At 42.4% G+C, this 25560-nt stretch overlaps 1 protein-coding gene across 1 annotated transcript in view; it reads right to left on the reverse strand.

The window, feature by feature from the left end:
• SORCS3 (sortilin related VPS10 domain containing receptor 3) overlaps nt 1–25560 on the reverse strand; it is a 422195-nt gene that overhangs the window by 72891 nt on the left and 323744 nt on the right. The window contains exons 9-13 of the mRNA XM_083741537.1: nt 24284–24463; nt 16471–16617; nt 14094–14196; nt 7684–7760; nt 7471–7562 (exon numbers count right to left, since the gene is read on the reverse strand). Of these exons, the coding sequence (XP_083597663.1) occupies nt 7471–7562; nt 7684–7760; nt 14094–14196; nt 16471–16617; nt 24284–24463 (599 nt within the window). The remainder of the gene's footprint in view (nt 1–7470; nt 7563–7683; nt 7761–14093; nt 14197–16470; nt 16618–24283; nt 24464–25560) is intronic.

A 25560-nucleotide genomic window follows, 5' to 3' on the forward strand; every position in this document is an offset into this window, starting at 1 on the left:
ATTGAATACCAGCTTAGCTCCAATCAGGAGAAATTGGATTCTGCAACAGAAGATGTCATAGAATCATAGAATCATAGAATCATAGAATCATAGAGTTGGAAGAGACCACAAGGGCCATCGAGTCCAACCCCCTGCCAAGCAGGAAACACCATCAGAGCACTCCTGACATATGGTTGTCAAGCCTCTGCTTAAAGACCTCCAAAGAAGGAGACTCCACCACACTCCCTGGCAGCAAATTCCACTGTCGAACAGCTCTTACTGTCAGGAAGTCCTTCCTAATGTTTAGGTGGAATCTTTTTTCTTGTAGTTTGGAACCATTGCTCCGTGTCCGCTTCTCTGGAGCAGCAGAAAACAACCTTTCTCCCTCCTCTATGTGACATCCTTTTATATATTTGAACATGGCTATCATATCACCCCTTAACCTCCTCTTCTCCAGGCTAAACATGCCCAGCTCCCTTAGCCGTTCTTCATAAGGCATCGTTTCCAGGCCTTTGACCATTTTGGTTGCCCTCCTCTGGACACGTTCCAGTTTGTCAGTGTCCTTCTTGAACTGTGGTGCCCAGAACTGGACACAGTACTCCAGGTGAGGTCTGACCAGAGCAGAATACAGTGGCACTATTACTTCCCTTGATCTAGATGCAATACTCCTATTGATGCAGCCCAGAATTGCATTGGCTTTTTTAGCTGCCGCGTCACACTGTTGGCTCATGTCAAGTTTGTGGTCAACCAAGACTCCTAGATCCTTTTCACATGTACTGCTCTCAAGCCAGGTGTCCCCCATCTTGTATTTGTGCCTCTCATTTTTTTTTGCCCAAATGCAATACTTTACATTTCTCCCTATTAAAATTCATCTTGTTTGTTTGGGCCCAGTTCTCTAATCTGTCAAGGTTGTTTTGAAGTGTGATCCTGTCCTCTGGGGTGTTAGCCGCCCCTCCCAGTTTGGTGTCATCTGCAAATTTGATCAGGATGCCCTTGAGTCCATCATCCAAGTCGTTGATAAAGATGTTGAATAAGACCAGGCCCAAGACAGAACCCTGTGGCACCCCACTAGTCACTCTTCTCCAGGATGAAGAGGAACCATTGATGAGCACCCTTTGGGTTCGGTCAGTCAGCCAGTTACAAATCCACTGAGTAATGTCACTTCAGCAAGTGCAGGCAACTATTACCTATTAGTTTGTTGCAGGAGCAAATGGTTTTTTTTTAAATAATCAAAGGCAGGTTTTATGTTCTCACAAAATTTTTACCACATTTACTATTTTGAACACTCTATGCAAAATTCTTCTTGATTTAAATATGCATTGTGTTACAAAGTTAAAACTTCAACTGTTATTCAAAAAGGAAAGAAACGTAGTGTGAATGTATTGCAACTGTGCGAGTAAGTATGTATGCAGACTGAAATATGAAAACTCAAGCAAAAATAAATAAATAAAGTGTTCTGGGAATACAACACATTGAATTATCTTGTCAAACATCACAGAACTAGGAATGCTTGAGGAATCCAATCTTCTGCTTTCTGATATGACCTGACTTAATCCACACCTCCAGGATCAATCTGTGGTCCTGTGGACAATGTGATCTACAAACAAATATTCAGACAGTTTTCTTGTTTTTTGTTTTAAAGAAACATGAACAAAAGTGTGTGTGTGTGTGTGTGTGTGTGTGTGTGTGTGTAAGAAAAATGAATTTAGAAATCTGCATTTTCAGATAAGATGAGCTTTAAAATATGTTTTCAAGAACATATTAAAAGTGGGGATTTTTTTTAGTACAGAAATAGATAAGTTTATATGCAAAAATGACAGAGACTGGGAAACTTGATAAGGCAGTATATATGACTGCACATATAAGTTTACCAGTGTGCGTGTGCACTTGTGTATGTTAAGAAGCTGCTGCGAAAAAACAGCCAACACAATTGCATCTAGATTATTTCTGTCAATATAATTGCATCAAGATTATTTGCATATGCACAGGAGCACACATGCACATCAAAAAACATGTCAAAAAAGAATCCTGATGCACTCTTATGCACAATAGTATCAATATTATTTTTTCTCCTGTTTGATCAATGCACGTCAGCTCACCAGCAATATAAAAGAAGGGGGAAAGCAATTGAATTGGAGTAGGTGGAGCCTGAGGCAAAACATGCATATTCCAATTCCAGAATTAAACATAGAAATTATCCTAGTTATAGCTGGAGGAATGGAGCACAAGGATCAACAAACTACAGATTTTCATTGTCTAGTGAATACATCTGCAGCTGCTGACCTTAACTATACAAAAATGTATATGCAGGTGAGCATACATAAGTGAGGTATTTTTATGTAAGATGGCTAAGAACTATGCTTGGTCCCTTCGGTAGGACCAAACAAGTGATGGCCAGTCATGTTGAAGGCTTTCTCTGACATTTTTATTTATTTATTTTTACAAATTAAATGTGGCCTCAGAGGTGGCAATTTGGAAAGGAGGAACAAGGCAAAGGCTTCATAGACCCTTTTCATCCAGCTACAATATCACCACCCCATTCCTCACACAAACACACACACCGGGGGGGGGGGGGAGAGAGATTTTTGGTGAGAAAACAATGGGAGAGAAAAAAACCCTCTCTTCACACAAATGCCCCCAAGTGCAGCCTTCAAAGCTGCATTTGATTTTAAAAAAAATTGGAGAGGAACCACACAGAACTACCACACAAAGTTTGATCCTTATTTACAATGGGTAGGATTTTACTCTGCCTATTCCACTGTAGTTCATGGCTATATTTGATATGAGATTTCTTTTTCCCCTGCAGAACTGTCTTCACCGAGTTTTGGATTCCAAAAGCAGAAGCCCCTGTGGAATCCACACTATCCTTCTGTAAATCCCAGAAAAGCCAAGTCAAAGTCTTAAAGCCTTGATGGTGGAGAATGTTTCATAGAATCAAGCCTTGGGCAGACCTGTCAACATATGGTCCGTCTCTTTCAAATATTTTTTCACCTCTAATAACCATTCCATCCCATTCCTACATATATACCCTCCCTCTCTCATAACACTAGAACTCATAGACATCCAGTGAAGCTGAATGTTTGAATATTCGGGACAGAAAAAAAAGAAAGTACTTTGTCACCCGGTGCATAGTTAAACTGTGGAACTCTCTTTTGCAGGAGGCAGTGAAGGTCACCAACCTGGTGAGGATATTTCACCCCTCCCATTGCAAGAATCTGCTGATGTTTCAGAGAGAAGGGGGCGGATTTTGCTCATTACATATTCCGCTCCAGCCTGACTTCAAAGGGGAGTCTGAGTGTTATCTGTGTATAGATAAGGTCGCTGCTCATGCAGCTGTAACACTTAGTGCAGTCCAACGTCTCCATTTAGTCTGTAGTTAGTTTGTATAGTAGCTGTAGAGAATAAAGGAAGTTATTCTACAGAAGCTGTCGTTTGTGTGGTTCATGCTCTGCTGTGCTCCGCTGACTACTGGAAGTGAGTTTGGCGCTCACAGCTCTGAGTTGTGAGTCCACAGCACTTAGACCTGCTTCCTGTGTGGAAGGTCGCTGGAAATGCTACCCAGCTCACCTGGCCCAGTCGGGGCTGAAGAGGTTGAGCCCAGTCGGTGGCACTGGCTCAAAGGCGACGCTGACACCTGGATGGCTTTAAAAGATGATTAGACAAATGATAATTCTATTCATGGCTACTAGTCATGATGGAGGCTTTGCTCTGCCTCCACAGATGGAGGCAGTAATGATTCTAAATACCAGTTGCTGGAAACTGCAGGAGAGCAGAGTACTCTGTTGCTTAGCTCCTCCTTGCAGGTTTCCCACAGCCATATGGTTGGTCACTGTATGGGCAATCTATCCAGAAGGTATCTGTATTTCGAGGAGATAGTGCTCTAACTTGGTTATCATTCCTGCTCCGGTTAACTCCCCCCTCTCTAAGCTCTTTGATGGCTGAAGAACAGCCTTTAATTTCCTGGTCCTAATCTGTTGGAAGGAAGAAATATTGCCGGGTACCTTCTTTTGATATTGGACATTGTTTGAAGAAAGTAAAGCATTGGGAGATATGTTGTTGTTGTTTAGTCGTGTCCAACTCTTCGTGACCCCATGGACCAGAGCATACCAGGCACTCCTGTCTTCCACTGCCTTCCGCAGCTTGGTCAAACTCATGTTCGTAGTTTCAGGAACAATGTCCAACCATCTTGTTCTCTGTCGTCCCCTTCTCCTTGTGCTCTCCATCTTTCCCAACATCAGGGTCTTTTCCAGGGAGTCTTCTCTTCTCATGAGGTGGCCAAAGTATTGGAGTCTCAGCTTCAGGATCTGTCCTTCCAGTGAGCACTCAGGGCTGATTTCCTTAAGAATGGATAGGTTTGATCTTCTTGCAGTCCATTGGGAGATATAGCTAATGAATAATCTGCATGTAGCTAGTAGCACATAGGCCAGGCATAGGAAAACTCGGCCCTCCAGCTGTTTTGGGACTAAAATTCCCATCATCCCTGACCACTGGTCCTGTTACCTATAGATGATGGGAGCTGTAGTCCCAAAACATCTGGAGGGCCAGGTTTGCCTATGCCTAGCATAGGCAGTCAGGCAAGCTATGCAGGTGGTTAGCTATTTATAAATCAGATGGTGCTGGGCCGAGTTTGGAGAAGTTTGTGCATGGACTGATGGCTGCAGGGCCGTGAAAACTGAAGCTACCTGGGGGAGTCACTTTGCCACTTCTTGAGGGCTTCCAAGTGGCAGATCAAAGTGCCTGCTTGGTCATGGTTATATTGCTTCCTGTTTAGAATAACATCTTTAATCTTCTCACTCACTTGTGTCTGTATTGCCTCTGAATCTCATTTTAAAAGAACCACCTTGCATTTGGCAAGACACCCACTATGAAAACAGGATGCTGGTCTAGATGGGCCATTTGTCTGATCCAGCAGGGCTCTTCTTATGTTCTTATTCATTAAAGCAAATATTTATTAAATGTGTATTTTCTCTTAAATGAAAATGTGTATTTTGATATGTTTAAATTACCAAGAACTGGGTCACAGCATTCAGAGAAGAGCCAAATCTAATGGATAACTAAGTTCTGATCTATTATCTTCGAGAGATGTCTGAAAGTTGCGGATCAGGTGATGATGTAGAGGAATTTGTAAAGATTGGATCCTCAGGAACCTCTAATGACATACTTGAACATCAGCATACATTATATAAAAAAAAACACCATGCAGATCCCTTCCGTCTAATCAACTGATTAGTGAGCAACAAATCAGTCAATGCATTTAGATTCCAAAGACAGATGAATTGAAAATTGGATTTGGAACTGAAAATTTAAATCTGCTTAAATCTGCTTGACAGTACAGCATGACAGTTTATTGATGGATAGATTTTATTTTAACATCTATCTAAAAAGCAGGCTCTTGAAGGCTCATAAATAAAATAAAACAAATGAACAAATTGCTGGTTATTCAGTTAGTTTCTTTGGAGCTAAGAAAATGTCTATAACATTGGAAAACAGAGCTAATGCAAATCTTTTTACATTGAAAGGCAACATTTCAGAGAACAGAAAGCTTTCATTGGAAGAGCAGCACTCCTCTAGAAAGAAAGATTCAGTGTGAAATTGTGATCAGTCTCCTTTTCTTAGCAAAACACAGTGAAAACTGTTCTGCCTACCACTTTAAAAGAGCTGACCATTTTAATCCTTGTCTTCCACCAAAGATCACTAAAATGAAATAGTTTCATGGTGGAGTGAGCACACCCACCCCATGGTCCTTTAGATCAACCCTATGGAAAATATGCTAAAATGGTATTATAGCATAAAGGTAAAGGTAAAGGTACCCCTGCCCGTACGGGCCAGTCTTGACAGACTCTGGGGTTGTGCGCCCATCTCACTTAAGAGGCCAGGGGCCAGCGCTGTCCGAAGACACTTCCGGGTCACGTGGCCAGCGTGACATCGCTGCTCTGGCGAGCCAGAGCCGCACACGGAAACGCTGTTTACCTTCCCGCTGGTAAGCGGTCCCTATTTATCTACTTGCACCTGGAGGTGCTTTCGAACTGCTAGGTTGGCAGGCGCTGGGACCGAGCAACAGGAGCGCACCCCGCCGCAGGGATTCGAACCGCCGACCTTTCGATCGGCAAGTCCTAGGTGCTGAGGCTTTAACCCACAGCGCCACTTGTCTACATCTGTTGCATACCACTTTCCCATTTCCCATCATCATCATTTCATAATTTGATTCTGTGTGTGACTCCCCCCAAAAAAAAATGCATTTCAGAAAAATACATATTCAAATATATATTTCCCCTCAAAATAAGTAGTTAAATGCTGATGCATTTAACTTTTCCCATCCCCAACACAGCATTGCAACATTCAGTGAAGTACAAAATCTGACGGCTATTGAAGTTCTGATCTGCACATTCACCCGAGAGGTGCGTATCAGGTCATTTTGCATAGGAACTTGCAAAGATCAATTTTCTCCAGCATCTCTAGCCATAATGGGAAACCAAATGCTTGAAGAAATATAGTTTGAACTTTCAGCTTAAGTTCATTGTCTTCTTTCAAAGCCCCAACACCACCAGTCCCACCATCAGTGATAGAAGCTGAAGGGCACTATTCATTAATAACTCCACATTGTGACTACTGAAAAGCTGTATTATTATTTGAATGAAAGCCATAATGCCTCATTTTGTACAGAGAGGCACAAGTGTCCATCTGCAAGATTATTTTGATTAACACACACAGGGTGTTTAGATGTCAGTTCCTGAAAGCTCTTTTCCCTTCAATTTTCTCCATTAACAGCTTCAGAAGCTGGAGCAGGTCAGTTCATTAGAAGCACAACTCAGTGCAATGTATATTGCAGAGAGCAGTGTTATAATTGTAAGTACCAACAGAAATTCTATTTATACACTGTGGCAAAAGAGGATTTTTCAAAGAGCAATGGCATAGTTGATATATACATGGGATGTGTGGCTGTTCTATTGCATATTGTCTGTTAACTCTTGCTTTTTTCCCTAATGCCACTCAGTTAAGGTTGCAATCCTGTGCACATCCGCCAGGAAATCATCTCCATAGAGGGACTAACTCCTATTTTAATGCCATTTTAACTTTTTGTAAGCCGCCCTAGGAAACTCTTGAAAGGAAGTGCATAAATCAAATAAATTAATAACAAATAATAATAGAATGTGCTGGTTGTGGAATTTCTCTTCCTTATCTGGAATTAGCTTTGTCATTTATTTAATATGCAATTATTTTTCAATGCTGTTCAACAGCCTTTTCACCCTTTCATATCAGGAATATAAGGCATAACTGTGTTAATAAGTAACAATTAAATTTTAAGGTACCTTTAAGCAAGTCACTATCATTTTTCTTTTTTTAGAAATATTCTTAAGAAAGGGTTATAGCAAGTGGTAGAACATCTGATAATGTTATTCAATGGAAGGAACCATGAAAGAGTCAGTTCAAAGCCTGCTATTAGAAGAAAATCTCTTCTGTTAAGGAACATGTTAAAGAAATTATTCTTACCACAAATGGACAATGGGCATTGATGTATGTTTCATGGCTACAAGTGCTCCACCCCAGTCAAGGAACCACACATTGTACTCTTCCTCAAAGATCTGCAATTATGTAAGATATAGCATGAATTGTAGAGTCCTTCCAAGACCTGTGAAATAACTAGAAACATATATATAAATATGCAGAAAATTCAAATGTTCCTTAAACCTCTATAGGAATTACCTGTCTCCAGGAGTTTCCTCCATCTGAAGAAACAAACATGCCAACATCTGTGTATGATAATTCTGGACCCACATTGCCTGAAATACAAGCAGATACATATATAATAAGCTCCTGTGTGGTTAGAGGGGAATCACACTTTTCCCTCAGCAAATCAACTGCAGAAAGCTGTACTCCCCTGCCCTTAATCCAGAAATTAGGGGAAACCACTGTGGAGCAGGTGGAAGGACTGAGTGAAAAGCCATAAAACATGGAATGAACTAACTGAAAAACATGGCTCAGTGGATTTGTGTTTATGCTGAGTCATGCTGAGGTTTATTTGCAATGAATTAAATTATAAAAGAGTGTGTTCCATTTAATAAGGTTGTTTTTTTAAAAAAAACAACAACATGTAATTGTTATGGTTATACATACAGCCATAAATAGCAGGCACGCAAACAGGACCCCGTTAAATCCTTTGAAAACAATCTGATGCTTTAGCCAATTAATTTGCATTTAACTTGAACACTTCGTGAAATTGAAGGAATTGGATGAGGGAGAGTGATTCCCCCTCCATTTACCTCTTTATATTTTTAAACAAACTCAGAAGGTAATAAGAAGCAAATACAACCAACAGAATCCCTCCTAACTCACTCCTAACTCAACTGAAGCAAAGTTTACCATATCCCTTCATGGCATATCTGATTCTGCACTGAATTTTTCCATGTCTTAGTTAACAAATGAGGAACCTGTGGCTCAGCAGACCTTGTGGACTACAGCTGTCACCATCCCTGACAATTGGCAATGCAGATTGAGTCACAGGTTCCCTAACCCTGAGCCGGAGGAGTAACTAATGCAAAACAGACACGGCATTAAAATGGTTAGGGAGGACATGAGAGGCACTGGCTGCAATCCTGCTCCTTTGGGGCAGTTCCCCATCTCTGCACTCGCTCAACAAAACTATCTATGAGCCACCCATAACACCCAGGCACAACATAGGCTGCCTCCTTTTCCCTGGGAATTTACTAACATAACAGACCTAACAGCAATGTTGAAATTCAGACCCCAATTTCCCTTCTCAGCTGTTGCATGCCACATCCTGATTTTGTGTTAGAATTCCACAACTACATATCCCTTCCCTGGAACTGTTTTGCATTTGGTGGAGTGCTACTTCTGTGTCTGCTGCAGCTTGGCAGATCATTCCAGGAGTACTCAAAAGAACCACTCAGAACTTCAACTCAAGAGATGTCAGACCTTCCTTGATCCTTTGTTGAAGTGAGTTTAGTAAATCTGATATAAAATTCAGGGCTAGAATCAGCTAACCCGGAAGCTAGTGCAAGGACTCCCACCCCTTCTTGCCTCGTCCTGCACGTCTCCCACGATGGAATGCAACCTGTTTGTCTGCATGTGGAGCACAGAATACTCAGGTTTTTCTCAAAGCCAACATACAACAACTGGGTTTAAAAGCTCTACGATACACAATGACTTTCAGGTGAAATAACTGACACCGTGTCTTTATTTCCTAACATTCCATACCCTGCAGGGTGACTAACTTTTAAAGCAGACATGAAGTTCATCCTAATAAAAAGGAAGGTAAGCTGCTTGTTTTGTTTTGTTTTTACTTTAAAGATAACAGGAAAAGAAGAGTCAGTCCCAAACTTCTGTGTAGCCTCAATAGGAGCACAATAAATATACACTAATGAAAATGTTAATTGAGCTCCTGACATTTAATGTTTGAAAATGAAGAATTAAAGCCCAGATGCAGCTTGACACATTCCTATCAGTGAGCGGAGGATGCAGCTTGCCAACTTGTAATGGCACTTATGTTGCTGAAAATAAAACCTGAGGCTTAAGGGTTGCGATTAATACAAAGCGCCACATGAAAGGTTGTCCTGTCATTGCCAGAGATACAGAAATGCATTGTTCTGCATATGATCATGTCGGTGCTGGGCACCCTCTGTGAGCGTGGGCTGTGGCATCTTCTTGCTTGTGCATGTGGAAAACAAGGTAGTGAGGCTCAAACAAGGTCCAAGGAGGCTTTCAAGTCCAGGTATGTATATAGCCCATAGAATCTTCCTGTGTGCAAAACCAACCGTGCCACTGTTAATCTGTGTCATGGCAACGGAAGGTCAGAGACGGACAGTCTAGCTGACTCTTTTCCTTCTTCCTGTGATGATTTTATGGACCCTTTTCTTGCAAAGCCCTCCAGTTCTAGAGCACCTGTGTGCATACAGGTTGCACACACTGAAGTGTCCACAGTATACATCACTCACACAAATGTTCTGAATCAAAGACTGTATAAACAACAATATATTGTTGTTATATAAATAAAACTTAAGGAAAGAGGCATAAAGCAATGGTAGAGCAACTTCTCTGAATGCAGAAGTTGCCAGGTTCACCTCCTGGAATCTCCAGGTCAGCCCAGGAATGTTCCTTGTCTACAACCACAGAAGACACTGTCAGTCTGTGTGGACAAGGCTGAGCTACATGTGTAAGGCAACTTCCTATATTCCCAGGAGGCAGAATGCTTTTAAAGACAGAATGAAAGGAATATTTATGCCATGGTCTATTGATAACACCAGATAAGGAAAAGTAACTCTTTCATAGAAAAAGTTTGTATTTGCATAGTGTTTCTCAAACTGTGGGCCAGGGCCCACAGGCGGCCCACTGCTTTGGTTTATGTTGGTCGCACTTTCTCCAGCTGCCTCCCAGCAGCCTCTTTTGTGTGTCATCTCCTCTCTTGCCTTTCTTCCAGGACAAGTAATGGAGGAGATGGAGACAGAAGTGAAAGAGGTGGAGTGAGCAGCTAGAGCAGTGATGCCTAAACATGGTCCTCCAGCTGTTTTGGGACTACAATTCCGATCATCCCTGACCACTGGTCCTGTTAGCTAGGGATGATGGGAGCTGTAGTCCCAAAACAGCTGGAGGGCCAAGTTTGGCCATCACTGGGCTAGAGCTATAATATCTTCAAGCATCCTATCTCCATGGCATTTTGTGACTGACTCCAGCCCCATCTCCTGCCATCGGGTGACTGGTGGTCTTCTCAAGTGGACCTTGGGAGTAGAAAACTGGGAAACCCCTGGCATAAAGTAACACTCATTGCAAACAACATTCTATTTCCTATTTTCTGCTCACTACCATAGCATAAGTGGGTTCCCTTTTCCTCCCTTCTCATCCACTCCCTCTAGCTCCATTCATGACTTCTTTTGAGAGCGGTCATTGCAGTTCAGTTAGCAGTTTGTTCAATTGTAGAGCCCACAGCAAATTTAAAACATGCCTTAACTCTATGTAACATGCTATTATTTAGAGAGAAAATTATAGGTGCATTAATAGGTAAAAATGATAGTGGATAAGAGCTGTCTGAAGTTCCTTCATTCTAGGTTTCATTTATATAGAGCGATTTCTCAATAAAATAACAGCGGCCAGCTCTCCCTGCAGGGATACCATTATACTTTCTTTCCAATTCCTAGAAATAGAAGCTAATCTATGTGAATATTTGATGGCTCAATATTTCACTGCTACAAGTTTCTAGATCTTACAATTTCAAGGAAATATTCGATAGGATCTCCTGAAAGTTGAGCAGTCAAGTCTAGTCTAGTTATGTCATATGCAAGAGGGCTTGAATTGAGAATGTCTCTCTCCTTGTGCTGGGCTGCTGATATAAGGAAGGATCTACAGCTAGCACATCCACAACACAGTTCATAACCTCCTGGCCTGAGAAATCAGTAAGCAGCACAAGGCCAGGCTGGTGGCACTGGCTGAAATAAAGTTCCCCGATCCACTGCTGCCATTTGTAGGTCACCAGCCTACTGCCCCTCAACCTGTTTCCTGCCTGACTACCTACTGCTTTCCTGCCTAGCCCAAGGTTATTGTCTACCTTGAGCCCAAGCATGGGTCATGTAATCAGCCAGCAGCCAGAGACGTCACAACAAGATTCTGTGATCAGGAATATGCCAACTTGCTGGCAGGTTTTGAAATTACAGAACACACCCCATGTTACACAAACAAGCTATCTACAGTGACAACCATTCAGCAAGCTTTTTTGTTCCATTGGACAGCTCCCACTGAGCTAAGCATTGTGGGAACTCTACACAAGACTGGATGACTATGGCCATCTTGATGAGGTATCCTACTGTGAGCAGGCAGATGCAGACATAAAGGGGCTGTGATGGCTGTCACAATTAATTACCAGGGTCTGGGCACTGCTGGCATAAGAAGCTGTCATTAGGATCCTGAGATCTGCTAAAGACAGGTTTCACTGGCAAGCAGAGGACATCAATGCACTAGTGGCAAAGTGTTCTCAGTTTCTTTTTTGATGGGGAAAACAGTCCATGAATTATGAGCAGCAGCTCTTAAGCTGCTGCCAGGCATACCCACCACAACTAATTCTTTGGCAGCATCTTTGTGAAAGGTATAATGCGTAGAAATGCCCCCAAGAGTATTAAGCCCACATACAAAGTTGCTGCCAGTCGCTGCAAGACAGCCTGCCATGCAAGGCACATTGTCCCAACAGCCAACAGCCACTGTGAAAAGCTTGAATGAACCGTTGCCTAAGGGTAAGAGCAACCAACTATAGATTCAGCAGGGCATAAAATGGCGTTGCTTCAAAGGAACTGTGTCACTGCCTACCAGCTAAAGATCTATTTGTGGCAATACTTTGTGACCACTTTCTGCAACTTCACAGCCATAAAGAAAGCAAGGCTGAGTGATGTTTGGAGCCACCATGGCAATTTAGACAGGAGCTAAATGGCACTGGGTTTTCATCCCATTTCAATATGCAAATATACGCCATACATGTTTGTTCAAAGGCATTTTCAATGATTTGTGCTTTCTCCTGGTGATACCCATCTCTTACTGGATTCTACCTCCGTGTTTTAATATGAGGCTGAGCTTTAGCGAGCTGTTGGAGGCAGCCAGGCTTATAGGCCAAGAGGCCAAACTGGCAGCAAATAACTGTGTTGGATTGGGTGTAAGGGTTACTGTGAAGCACAGCAGCATGGATCAATGCTATTTCACAGGCAATTGACTCTGACAGAGGAACAGCACAGTGATGGCATGAAAGCCCACCCAGGGAAGAAAAATGGAGAGATGGCAAGGCAGAGGGATATAAAAATGATGGTGATAGTGCCCACACAGTAACCACAACAGTCAGCTGTGTTGACAGAAATTCAATGTAATTATAACTTAGCATGGATATGAATCTCCAAAAAAATTCACAACTGGAAAGATCTAAGGTTTCCTTGGGTTTAAAGGTAATGTTATTGTGCATATTTGATTTCTTTTGTACCTAATGCACTTTAATAGTTATTTGTTAGAGAAGCCAGGTGGTGGGCCCACATTATTCTTTCCAGCATCAGTCGTATATGGACCATCTACACTGTAGTAACCAGTTATAATGGAATTATTGGTTGGCAGACATCATAGTAGGATGTGACTGTTGTGCACCTGCAAAGCCTGTGTGAGGTGGGAGTGTGGTTGCTCACGAAGATAACAGCCTGTCTTTTCAGGCTTTATTGAGTGCAAAACTTATGTACAGTGCAGAAGTTTCAAAACCATGTCTGCCTCAATCGCTAGCAGAATCCGGAAGTGCCTTCTTCCTATTTCCCCTCCAGCATAGAAACCCAGGGAAACCATCTCTCCATCTTTTTTCCTTACATGGAAAGCTATGCGACGGAAGCTGCACCTTCCTTTCCCTGGTAGCAGTGTTTTGGCTCCCCTTTCTCTCATCTTCCGTGTCTCCTGAAAGCTCCCCCTCCCCAGACTCTGACGAAGTGCAGCTGCTCAACAGAGGAGGGGGCTCTCTGTATGTTCCTGTCTCTCCCCCCCTTCCCTGCAAGCAGATCCCTGACAGCCTGTTTTGCACACCACAAATCAAGCAGTATGGTGTAGTAGTTAAGGTGTTGGAATAGGACTTGGGAGGCCAAGGTTCAAATCCTGAGGATTCAAGTCACCAACTTTCGGTCTACCTCACAGGCTTGTTGTGAAAATAATAAGAGCGAGAGCCATGTACACCACTTTGAACTCCTTGGAGGAAAAGTGGGGTATAAATGTAACAGCAACAGCACATACATGATCATATAGACAGGAACATTTACATGCATTATATGTTAAATCATATATGTCTATTACAGGATAAACAGTGCTATGACTGTGACAGCACACTGGCTTTTAATCTACCCACACAAAACCATAAATGATTGCCCAGTCAACCAAAATGTCTACTTGGATGAATAAGATATATGCCTACAAATGCCAGGTTCTAGCTCGGTTGATTAGGGACAAAATCTAGAATATTTTTATTTCATTGTAGTGCAAAATCCAGGGAGAACATTCCTCATGAAGCACTTGATTAATGGCAGAGCTGCCCCCTAATGTTAACAGCAGCTCTGTGCTTGAAAAGAGTAAGAGCAACAGAGTCCAGTCAATTCCTTTACCTGTAGCAACGAGAAGTCCAGGAACCGTCTCTTTGCTCGAGATGCTGCCTGAAGTATAGGGGTTTTCTGAGATTTGCAAATGCAAATGCAAGGAACAGAAGGGCTGGAAGGATTGAGAAAGAAGAAAGAGAACTGTTGGTAGAGAAACACTGAATAAATGGGCTAAGCCAGCCACCTGGTATTACATTCATGTTTTCTTCTGTTTTTTGAGACTGTGCAAAGAGCCTGATGAAAGGGACCAGCGTCCATTTCCATTCTAAATTTCCATTTCTATTAATTGTTCTTGGTTTCAATGAATTATTACAGAAAGCAATGTTTGCCAGATACACTGCTGTACTCAAGCACCTCTTCCGGCATCCTCACAGACAAGTATGGCATGACAGATAACCTGTTTAATGAGGAAGAGGCAGCTGGAAGTAGTTCCTAGGCACAGAGTTCTCAAAACTCAGCATTTGATCAGTAACACTGGATGTTGCCCCCCCCCCCACCGCCTTTCCCATGCAGCAAGCTGCATATGAACACAATCCATAGTAGCAGTCTGCATGGGACATTTCATGCCTGCACATGGATTGCACTTTCCTGGACCAGGCTGTTAAAGCCATGAAGTTCCTTTCTCCAAACAGCTTATTATTTTGAGAATCTGAGTTCTATGAAACAAAAGTTTCATTAGAATGTTCCATCGCAACATCCACACCATACATTTAAAGCACCATTATATTACTCCAGCAAACATCCTCAAATTGATTTAATAGTCAATGCTTCTTCCCAGGTAACTCTGGGAATTGTAGCTCTGTGAGGGGAATAGGGGTCTCATTTTCAGCACCTTAAACAAACTAAAAGAATCCCCAGGTTTTTGGGGGGAGAGCCATGACAGCTCAAGGGGTAGAATAGTGCCTTGAATGTATGGTATGGATATGGCACATGGCTAGTTGAAGTAAACCCATAGTCCAAAAATTCAAAAGGGGCTGCTGCCTCTTCATCTTGACCCTCACTAGTAAAAGATTATTCTCCATGATCAACAGGTATCATCACAACCATTAATTTACTTGTATGTCATTTTCCCAGATAGACCATGCGGCTCAAAAAGTGGCTCAAACCTACATAAGAATAGGTTTATGCAGTACAAGGCATAACAATCATACAAATCTTTAAAAGGCAAATAAAAAAATCTCAAATTAAACATTCATTTATTGATTATTTGCCCTTCATTCAAAGGTCCGAGGGCAGAAATAGTTCAAAAAGTTAAGCGAAAAAATTAAAATACAGTGGTACCTCTGGTAGTGGATGGGATCCATTCCGGAGGTCCGGTCGGATCCCGAGGTTTCCGCAACCTGAGGACTGCTTCTGCACATGCGCATGCGCAGAAACCCGGTCAAATACTTCCGGGTTTGCCGCTCGCGCATCCCAAAGTTTACGTAACCAGACAGTTGCGTAATGTAAAACAAGAGTTTTAAAAAGTTGCTACAACTAAAAGCGTCAATGACAGAAATTGAAAAGCGCAATACAGCTCACCCCTCCCAATAGGCCTTAGTTAAACAGTGAGTCTTCACCTGACAATAAATGGATATCAACACCATGGTGAAATGCACCTCGGAGGTGATGTTGTTCCACAGGCACAGGGAAAGCCTGCCCATTGTGTATATTTATTATATACTATTTATTGTTGTATAATAAATATACACTAAGATTTAAATGGTTCCACTGATAATTCATGCTAAGGCCTAATAATAGAAATACAGAAAACAGAAAGAGCATCAAAAACACCAAAGAAAAGACATTCTGTCATTGTTGAAACCATGAAATTTCCTTTTTTCTGGGAATTTGCTGAACTCCATCTGAACATCTTTCAGCTTTTCAAGTGGGATAACAGGTGGAGTTAAGTTATTCAAGCCCTTTAGATTACACTTGGAACGGTTCAATTAGTTCTAGTCTGATTTTGAGTGGTTATTGCTATTATTTTACTTATAACTTAAACATTTAAATGTTGTCGTATTTAAATGTATTGAAAGCCACTATAGATCTTCTCAAATGTGGGAAAGATCCCATGTAAATCAATATTATTGATGCCAAGCTATCTCTTTGTAGAACATTTCAAAGTCTGGGACAATTCCATAGCTTTCATTTAAATTTTCATAATGATCCCTTCTGGCTTGAAAAGACTGTGAAACCAGATGTTGATAAGTTATTCACTTAATTATCAGCCAAAAAGTGGCAGGAGGAGGAAATATTTGATGCAAATTGGGGGACTAACTATGCAGGGCTGGATCCTATGGAGGCATCCCATGGATTTCAATGAGTTCCTTTTCTGTCTGGGATTTAGAAAATGCCCATTGTCATGGGCCCACTAATTACAACTTGGAAAATTTCCTTCACTGACCAGCAGACAGTGTATGGGGTCTCCTCTCAGATCTGAATCTGGAGCCTGCAGCAAACGCCAATCTCTCCCTTTGTTGTAGGTGATGAAAGTCTTAATTTGGTCCTCCACTTTCTTGTTAGCCAGGAATATGCCTTTGATCCCTGCTACCTAGGAAAAATTATGAGAGATGAAAAACTACATCGGGCGACTAGGCAAGAACAAGGCACAGTCAGTAGTGTACAGCAAAGTCAGAAGGAGCTAGCAAACAAATTTAAATAAATTCTTTGTGGCATGATAATCAGCCAATACTTTAAGGAGATTGTCCATTCTGTCTTAACTCATTCTTGGCCCTCATGGTATCAATCCAATCCCCAGAAAGACCAAACCAAACTGCCACCACACCTACAGGAATGACTTCAGATCATTTTGGAGAGTGTATGAGTAAATGGCCCTTGACACAGGTAAAGTGGAATGGAAGCTCTCTCTCTTTTTTTTAATATATTTTATTAAGGGTTTTCTTGTTTTACAGTGTAAGTATAATGCCTCGTATTTTTTTCCCCCCCGTGTAACATTTTTACAAATCCATTTCATTTGTTGAGGCATTAGGGGGAGAAGAAAAAAGAAAAGAAAAAAAAAGAAAGGAGGGTGGAGGGAGGGGAGATGGATGGGGGTGGGGTCGGGTAGCGGTGTTTCTATTATGCTTAATGTATGTAGTTTGGTGTCAGCATGCTTGTGTTATTCACTTGTGTTCCTTTGGTGGTGAGAGAGGTTGGGGTTGGCCTAGGATGTGATTGTTTGTTTGTGATTGGCTGTGGTGATCTTTGTTTTCGTGTGTGAGTGAGGTGGGTGGGTGTTTTGGATCAAGTTAGCCATATTGATTTGTATGCTGTTGGTGGATTATTGTCATTGTCCTGTTGGGCTGTGTATGTGATAAAGGGGAGCCATACTGATGAGGAACAGGAATTCATGGACAGCCCTATCACCCCAGAGGAAATAGATGTGGTCCTCAAAAACCTGAAACCACACAAAGCCCCAGGCCCAGACGGCTTCACAGCAGAATTCTATAGGAAATTCAAAGAACCCTTGATGCCCTACATGACCCGCCTATTCAACGACATCATAAAAGGGGCCCCCATCCCCAAAACCTGGACCCACTCCAAAATAGTCTCCATCCCAAAACCACTAAAAGACAGCCTCAAAGTAGAATCATACCGCCCAATCTCATTAATAAACCAAGACTACAAGATATTCACATCAATCTTGGCCAACCGCCTAAAAATCTTCCTACACAAGTTAATAGCCCCAGACCAGACTGGCTTTGTCCCTGGCCGCAATATAACAGACCCCATCAGGAAACTACTGAACCTGATCGAACACAGCAAGGCAACGAAACTCCCATTGACAAGAATGGAAGCTCTCTTTGGCGGCTCAAGTTGGAAAAGAGGAAAATGAGATTCCACAAGTGAAGATGTAGGGCAGGGATATCCACCAGTTCGATCGGGATCGACTGGTCAATCCCTGGTAGGTTCCGGTCAATCACTGTTGATCACGGCCTCCTCTTCCTTTGCTTTTGCCTAAGAGCATCTGGCCCTGCCCCCTCGCCCTGCCCTCCATTTTCTCATGAGTGCTGGAACAGAAGACGGAGTTTTCGCTGTGAGGCAGATTGTTTCCTTGGTGATCTTTTGGTGAGTGACTAATCCCCTTTCCCCTTGTCCAATAACTCTAATTTACTGTAGTTTAATAATGGGGCTTTCCCCTCTAAAACAAGCTCAACAACTTTGACCTGAACCCCCCCCCCCAAAAAAGGGGAAGATCACTGCCAGTTTTTTCTCTCTCCTGTGAGTAGATTGCAGTCTCTTGGGAGTTGGACATCCCTGATGTAGGGGGTGTCAATTGGAAGATGTAGGGAATGTCAATGGGAAAGTTTTCTCTGGTGGGTTTTATAGAAGAACAGTGTGCAGTTTGAATGATGATCAGATTTAGTTGAGCATCATATTTCAAACAATAGTAGCCTGTCAGATGCTCTGGGAAATTCACAGCAAGTCTTGAAAGCTAGTCTATTACTATGAGTCTGGATCTCAGGTGTCTCTTGGTATCGTCACATTGCAGAGTCCATTGGCAGACTTAACAAGTCTTTTGCAAGAAGCTCCCATGGAGCCTCTCAGAGTGAAATGCTTGACTAATGCACTGTTATTGCAGGGATTTAAATGAATCAAATAACAAGTTCAGAAGTGCTGTATGCAAAATTATGTTCTGCCAGATTGAGGGGGTTGGTGTGCGGGAGGAAAAAAAGGAATCTTCCAGAGGAGACTTAGGATAGCTTTGGCCCTAACTAAAAAGTGGGCGGTATGGGCTGCTGCAGGAGGAGGAGATTTTTGCAGGAGGGAGCAAGGAATGAGAACTGACAGAAGGAGATAGATGGCATAACTAATTGCCGCTTCTCTCAGTTGTGCTAGGCGATGAATAACCAAAGTGAATTAAAAAAACACAAATAAATGGGAAGCGAATTGTTTTCATGTAATATAAAATGACCTGTAATTTATGCCAGAGATAATATTTTATCTTCCTATCCTGCTGAAGTATCTAACACAGATATGAATTAAAAAGAAAAGTGGGGATCCCCACAGGTAGGCAGATCTACCCATTGTTGTCTAGCAGTGATCTGGCAGATTCAAATTTTACAGCCCAAACTTTATGGAACCTTCTGAGTCCAGTCCAGATTTCGGATCTACTGCTTCCACTGCTTAACTGCCAAGGTAAAATGGGTTTCTTGGGTTCCAGAATTTCTGGACACTTTCTTGATGCTGCTGGCCATGTAGGGAATGATCAGAAGTTTCTTGCATTGGTTCATTGCAAGAATATCATTAAATCAGAGGCCAATGCAGGAAGCTTCTGCACATGTCCAGTGTGGGGTAAAATACCCACTTCCAAATTTATGGCAGAACATTTTGCTTTTTGGTTGTATTCCCCAAATTTTCAGGGATTAAAAAAAATTCCTGAAATTCAGAGGAAGTGTTCTTGCAATATGAAATGACTTAAGATTTGAGTTTTACTGTTGAAACACCCCAAGGGAGATATGGAAGGAGAAGGGGAGGGAGGCCACCCATGTGTCTGCTTTTAGCATTCTTTATCCGAAAGTCTGCACCAGCTTGACTTGTTCCACAGCAGAGAAATATAATTTATACCACAATCACCTTGCTGAATGAATTACTTATCAGCTGCCTCTCCTTACCAGCAGAAAAAATGGAAAAGGATCTCAGAAAAAGGGTTTTAAAAAAATGAGGGTAATTTCAAATACAGAAAGTGTTTCTTACAAAGGCTTCTGACACTGCCCAAGTAACGACAGAGACCTATTTTTGAAATCCACATGGGAAGTGAGCTCAAAATTTTCTATCAAAAAACAAATTGCTTCTTAAGAACCCAGTAAGAAGACTTTAATCTCATCTCCAGAGGAATTCCTCTTTGGCAGCAGAACTCCTAAAACTATTGCTTCTTCCTTTTTCTGCATATTAGGAACTTAACAGCCCCACTCTGTTCCTCTTTATTTATATTCATAGCTGTTGCTTATTCCACAGCTCTGTTTCTAAAATATGCCCCTGTATAGAAAGGAGGGCTGGTATATAACTTAACCACCCAAACATTTTGCATGCTACTTTAGGCAAGACAGGAGCCTCATCCTTTTCTGTATCTTGAACACTAGGGAACATTCTTCCTTTAGCAAAGATGGTCCCTGTGTCCAGGGTCCAGCTGCCCATTCTGTCATCAGAGGCCTTTTGGTCGTTCTCAATTCGACATCTGCCACCAGTTTTGCATTACCTCTTTCCATTCTTTCCGACTTTCCAGAAACCTTTCTATACATCATTCTGTTCCATACCAATAATGTGCACATGTCTAGCCAAAAACCTGTACATCTGCTGCTGCGATCAGGGCTTGAAATTAGATAGGACAGGATGAGATACCATCCCACTTCTTTTCAGGTAGGCATAACTGAGCCTGACCAAAGAATCCCACTTCCTTTTTGAAATCCCACACTGGGCACTGGCTGCAATGCATGACACTTCCAGGATATGCCCACTCAAATACTCCTTGATAAATGAGTGTGCACAAATGGGATCATCTTAATAGATGGTCCTGGTTGCAGGCAGGCTCTCAACCTGGTTCCCCCCACCCTGGCATGGGTGGAGCTATCGCCCTCACGCTGGGGTGGCACGACAATCACCCAGGACTATTACCCAATCATCTTAAAGGGTGATAGTGGGGAAAAGTATAAAAGATGCAGCAGGCTCCTGCTTCGCGCTGCCGAACAATTCAACAAGTGTCTAGGATCAAGTTTACATAATTGCTTGAGGATAACCTGTTAAATGAAATTAATCCATGTACTCACAACATGGAACATTTATTTCCAATATTATTTTCTTATTTCTTATTTTATTTTACTTAAAATATTTATGAGCTGGCTCTCATTAAAACTATACCGCAGCAATGCAGAACAGAGGAATTCAATACAAAGTAAAAATTTGAAAACAAAAAATAATGACTGAATATGCCATTAAAACAATCCAACAAACATGATACATCATAATTACAGTAGCCAGGAATAATTCAGCAGTCTTCCAGGGTATAAACTTACAAGGTGGCTTATGAAAATATCATGTACAGAGACAGGCAAATAAAGTACAGTGGTACCTTGGATTACATACGCTTCAGGTTACAGACGCTTCAGGTTACAGACTCAGCTAACCCAGAAATAGTACCTTGGGTTAAGAACTCTGCTTCAGGATGAGAACAGAAATTGTGCAGCGGCGGCAAGGCAGCAGCAGGAGGCCCCATTAGCTAAAGTGGTGCTTCAGGTTAAGAACAGTTTCAGGTTAAGAATGGACCTCTGGAACGAATTATACGTAACCAGAGGTACCACTGTATATATTTCTAGGAATATAATATTAAAATGAAGACTAGGCTAAATTTCTGGAGAAAATTATTAATGGAGGGCATGACACTTTCTTTTAGGCTTCACTTGAGAGAGATAGAGACAGAAAGAAAACTGTTATGGTTATTTATTGTAATTTTGCTTAAAATTCATTCAAAAAGAAAGAAAGAAATGCACTCAATTGAAAGATGGCCTTGATCTTGATTTAAATGTTGTTTGGCAGTTATATTTCTGAATGATAGCATTGGGCAACATCAGTTCCTCTGGTGGCTCAAAAATGTGTAGATTTATGGACCAGCTTTGCTTCTCCCCCTCTGTTCCCCAAGAAAACTGAAGAGAAGTGTTGCCTTCAAACTAGGGCTGAAGTTGCCTTGCCTGATGGAATTCTACAGATATCAAGATTTATATTGTATTTAGGCAACAACAGAATCATGCTTGCTAGCTGAAAATAGATAAATAATCAATCTGTTTCTAAACTATAAGAAAATTCAGGATGTTCATCTGATTATTAGTCAAAATGGCAAGGGTAAAAAAAGCTGCAAGTGAATATTTATGCTCAGATAGGCTATCAGGCCTGTCCCATAGGAAGAGAGAGTGACAAATACATAGTGACAATTGGAAGATGAATCTGCATCCACAGAAAAAAACATAGCATTACTGATAGACCTAGGAAGATTTTCTGCCATATGAGATTTCACTAGCCTTCCTTTTTCATTTGAGACTTCACAGGCAACAAAAGCTGCCAATAAAAAACAAACAAGCAGCACCCCCACCCCCAGGGTGCCAGCACAGACTTACATGTTTGCCAACATTTCACAAATATTTCTTCTGAAAGATGGTTAAAGACACAGGCTATTTTCTGATGTGCACATTGCAGCCATACCAAACTAATTAACATAAATTCACTTTCGTGGAATGCACATAGCTTGGGAGCAGCAATCTGGCATCCCTTGTAGATAGAGGCATCTCCATACGCTTGCAAAGCTTCAACAGTAAAAAATATGTCAGAAAGCACTGCTGAGGAAGAATTCAGGCTAACACTTTTGAGAGCTGAGTTCAAGACCTGCATTGTACTCCTCAGTACTGAGCACATGGACAGTCTAGCATCATTTAAGGGATAGTGTTCCTATTTTGATGAACTTTCAACCAAGAGTTTAGTTGGACAAAAATGAACTAAAATAGACTGAACATTGATATTACAGTTGGATCAACTCCTAGACCATTCACCATGGAAGAAATGTGGTGCGGAAGTGTCATAAATTAAGCAAAACAAAGCATAATAATAATAATAATAATAATAATAATAATAATAATTTATTATTTGTACCCCGCCCATCTGGCTGGGTTTCCCCAGCCACTCTGGGCGGCTTCCAACAGAGATAAAAAATACACTAAAATGTCACATATTAAAAACTTCCCTGAACAGGGCTGCCTTCAGATGTCTTCTGAATGTCAGGTAGTTGTCCATCGCCTTGACATCCGATGGGAGGGCATTCCACAGGGCGGGCGCCACCACCGAGAAGGCCCTCTGCCTGGTTCCCTGCAACTTGGCCTCTCGCAGTGAGGGAACCGCCAGAAGGCCCTCGGAGCTGGATCTCAGTGTCCGGGCAGAACGATGGGGGAGGAGACGTTCCTTCAGATATACTGGACCGAGGCCATTTAGGGCTTTAAAGGTCAGCACCAACACTTTGAATTGTGCTCGGAAACGTACTGGGAGCCAATGTAGGTCTTTCAAGACCGGTGTTATATGGTCTCGGCGGCCGCTCCCAGTCACCAGTCTAGCTGCCGCATTCTGGATTAGTTGTAGTTTCCGGGTCACCTTCAAAGGTAGCCCCACGTAGAGCGCATTGCAGTAGTCCAAGCGGGAGATAACCAGAGCATGTACCACTCTGGCGAGACAGTCTGCAGGCAGATAGGGTCTCAGCCTACGTACCAGATGGAGCTGGTAAACAGCTGCCCTGGATACAGATTTGACCTGTGCCTCCATGGACAGCTGTGAGTCCAAAATGACTCCCAGGCTGCGCACCTGGTCCTTCAGGGGCACAGTTACCCCATTCAGGACCAGGGAATCCTCCACACCTGCCCGCCTCCTGTCCCCCAGAAACAGTACTTCTGTCTTGTCAGGATTCAACCTCAATCTGTTAGCCGCCATCCATCCCCCAACCGCTTCCAGACACTCACACAGGACCTTTACCGCCTTCACTGGTTCTGATTTAAAAGAGAGGTAGAGCTGGGTATCATCTGCATACTGATGAACACCCAGCCCAAACCTCCTGATGATCCCTCCCAGCGGCTGCATGTAGATGTTGAAAAGCATGGGGGAGAGGACAGAACCCTGAGGCACCCCACAAGTGAGCGGCCAGGGGTCTGAACACTCATCCCCCACCACCACTTTCTGAACACGGCCCAGGAGGAAGGAGCGGAACCACTGTATGACAGTGCCCCCAGCTCCCAGCCCCTCAAGACGGTCCAGAAGGATGTCATGGTCGATGGTATCAAACGCCGCTGAGAGATCCAGCAGAACTAGGAAACAGCTCTCACCTTTGTCCCTAGCCCGCCGGAGATCATCAACCAGTGCGACCAAGGCAGTTTCAGTCCCATGATGAGGCCTGAATCCCGACTGGAAGGGATCCAAATGGTCCGCTTCTTCCAGGCATGCCTGGAGTTGTTCAGCAACCACTCGCTCAATCACCTTGCCCAAGAATGGAAGGTTTGAGACTGGGCATATCCTTAAAGTATTTGTATTGCTCCCCTGATAAAATTATGAATGCTAATTTTCATTGCAAACATGCTAAGTAATAGACAATAATCCTTAATAATACAAAAAACAATAATTAGCAGACAGCCCTACTATGAAATGATATTTGTAAGAGACAAGGTTGCTTCAACATGGCTTTGGATGCCTACCTCATAAAGGTCAATGACGACATTCCCCTCTAGTCCTCGGTTGCTCTTGACATTCTCCAAGGCTAGGGTGAAGTAGATCCCTCGGGTGTCAGAAATGTAAAGGTTGTATGTGTCATTCTGGTTCCATTCCTGAACTGCCGCAAACACCTGATTCTCATTTGTGCTGATAATATGCATGTCCTGTTAAGAAAGATAAAAGGCTTATTACCCCCCAATCTTTATATTTCTCTGCCCTTTGGGACACAAAGCAATTACCATGACTTATGCCACAGCAGGGGAAGGACCATGAGTTATGAGTGAAGTTAAACAATTTTCTATTAGACCAAGCCAATAAATTATCATATTCTGCCTTTCCTTATTTGTGTGTTTTTAATTTTAAAATGGCTGCAGGGTGGTTAGTGAGGAAGAGGGAAGGAGATTCCAGAGTCCTTGAAGGAGTTTCATCCTACTTCATTTTTTATTTATACATTTGCATGTTTTATTGCTCCTGGAAGATTCACAGCCTAAAGGGCTCCTTCTACCAAGCAGACCTGGAAAGCACAGCTGTCAAGCCAGCCAGGACAGTGTGCCTTAACTTGCAATAAGAGAGACTAAGCTCCAGCAATAAGAAAGGAGTTAGAATTTCCATCCATCCCAAAGTGGCTACCAAATTGCCCTTTTCCTGGAAAACATCAATCTTGGAGCTATTTAATACCTGGAAAATTAAGGCAATCTCTAGTATATCCAGGTAGGTCTGGGAGGCACTCCCAGTCTGAAATCCTGAAGAGTCATTGCCAGTCATCACCTGGGAAGACAGACAAATTAATGCCATTGTGCTGGAAGAAGCAAAGATCACCAGTGTCAAAGCAATGATTCTTCAACATCAACTTCGTTGGACTGGGCATGTTGTGTGGATGCTTGATTGTTGTTGTTTAGTCGTTTAGTCATGTCCGACTCTTCATGACCCCATGGATCAGAGCACGCCAGGCACTCCTGTCTTCCACTGCCTCCCGCAGTTTGGTTAATCTCATGCTGGTAGCTTCGAGAACACTGTCCAACCATCTCATCCTCTGTCGTCCCCTTCTCCTTGTGCCCTCAATCTTTCCCAACATCAGGGTCTTTTCCAGGGAGTCTTCTCTTCTCATGAGGTGGCCAAAGTATTGGAGCCTCAGCTTTACAATCTGTCCTTCCAGTGAACACTCAGGGCTGATTTCCTTAAGAATGGATAGGTTTGATCTCCTTGCAGTCCATGGAACTCTCAAGCGTCTCCTCCAGCACCTTAATTCAAAAGCATCAAT

The sequence above is a fragment of the Podarcis gaigeae genome (assembly GCF_964106915.1).
Source record: "Podarcis gaigeae genome assembly, chromosome: 5".
Lineage (NCBI taxonomy): Eukaryota > Metazoa > Chordata > Lepidosauria > Squamata > Lacertidae > Podarcis > Podarcis gaigeae.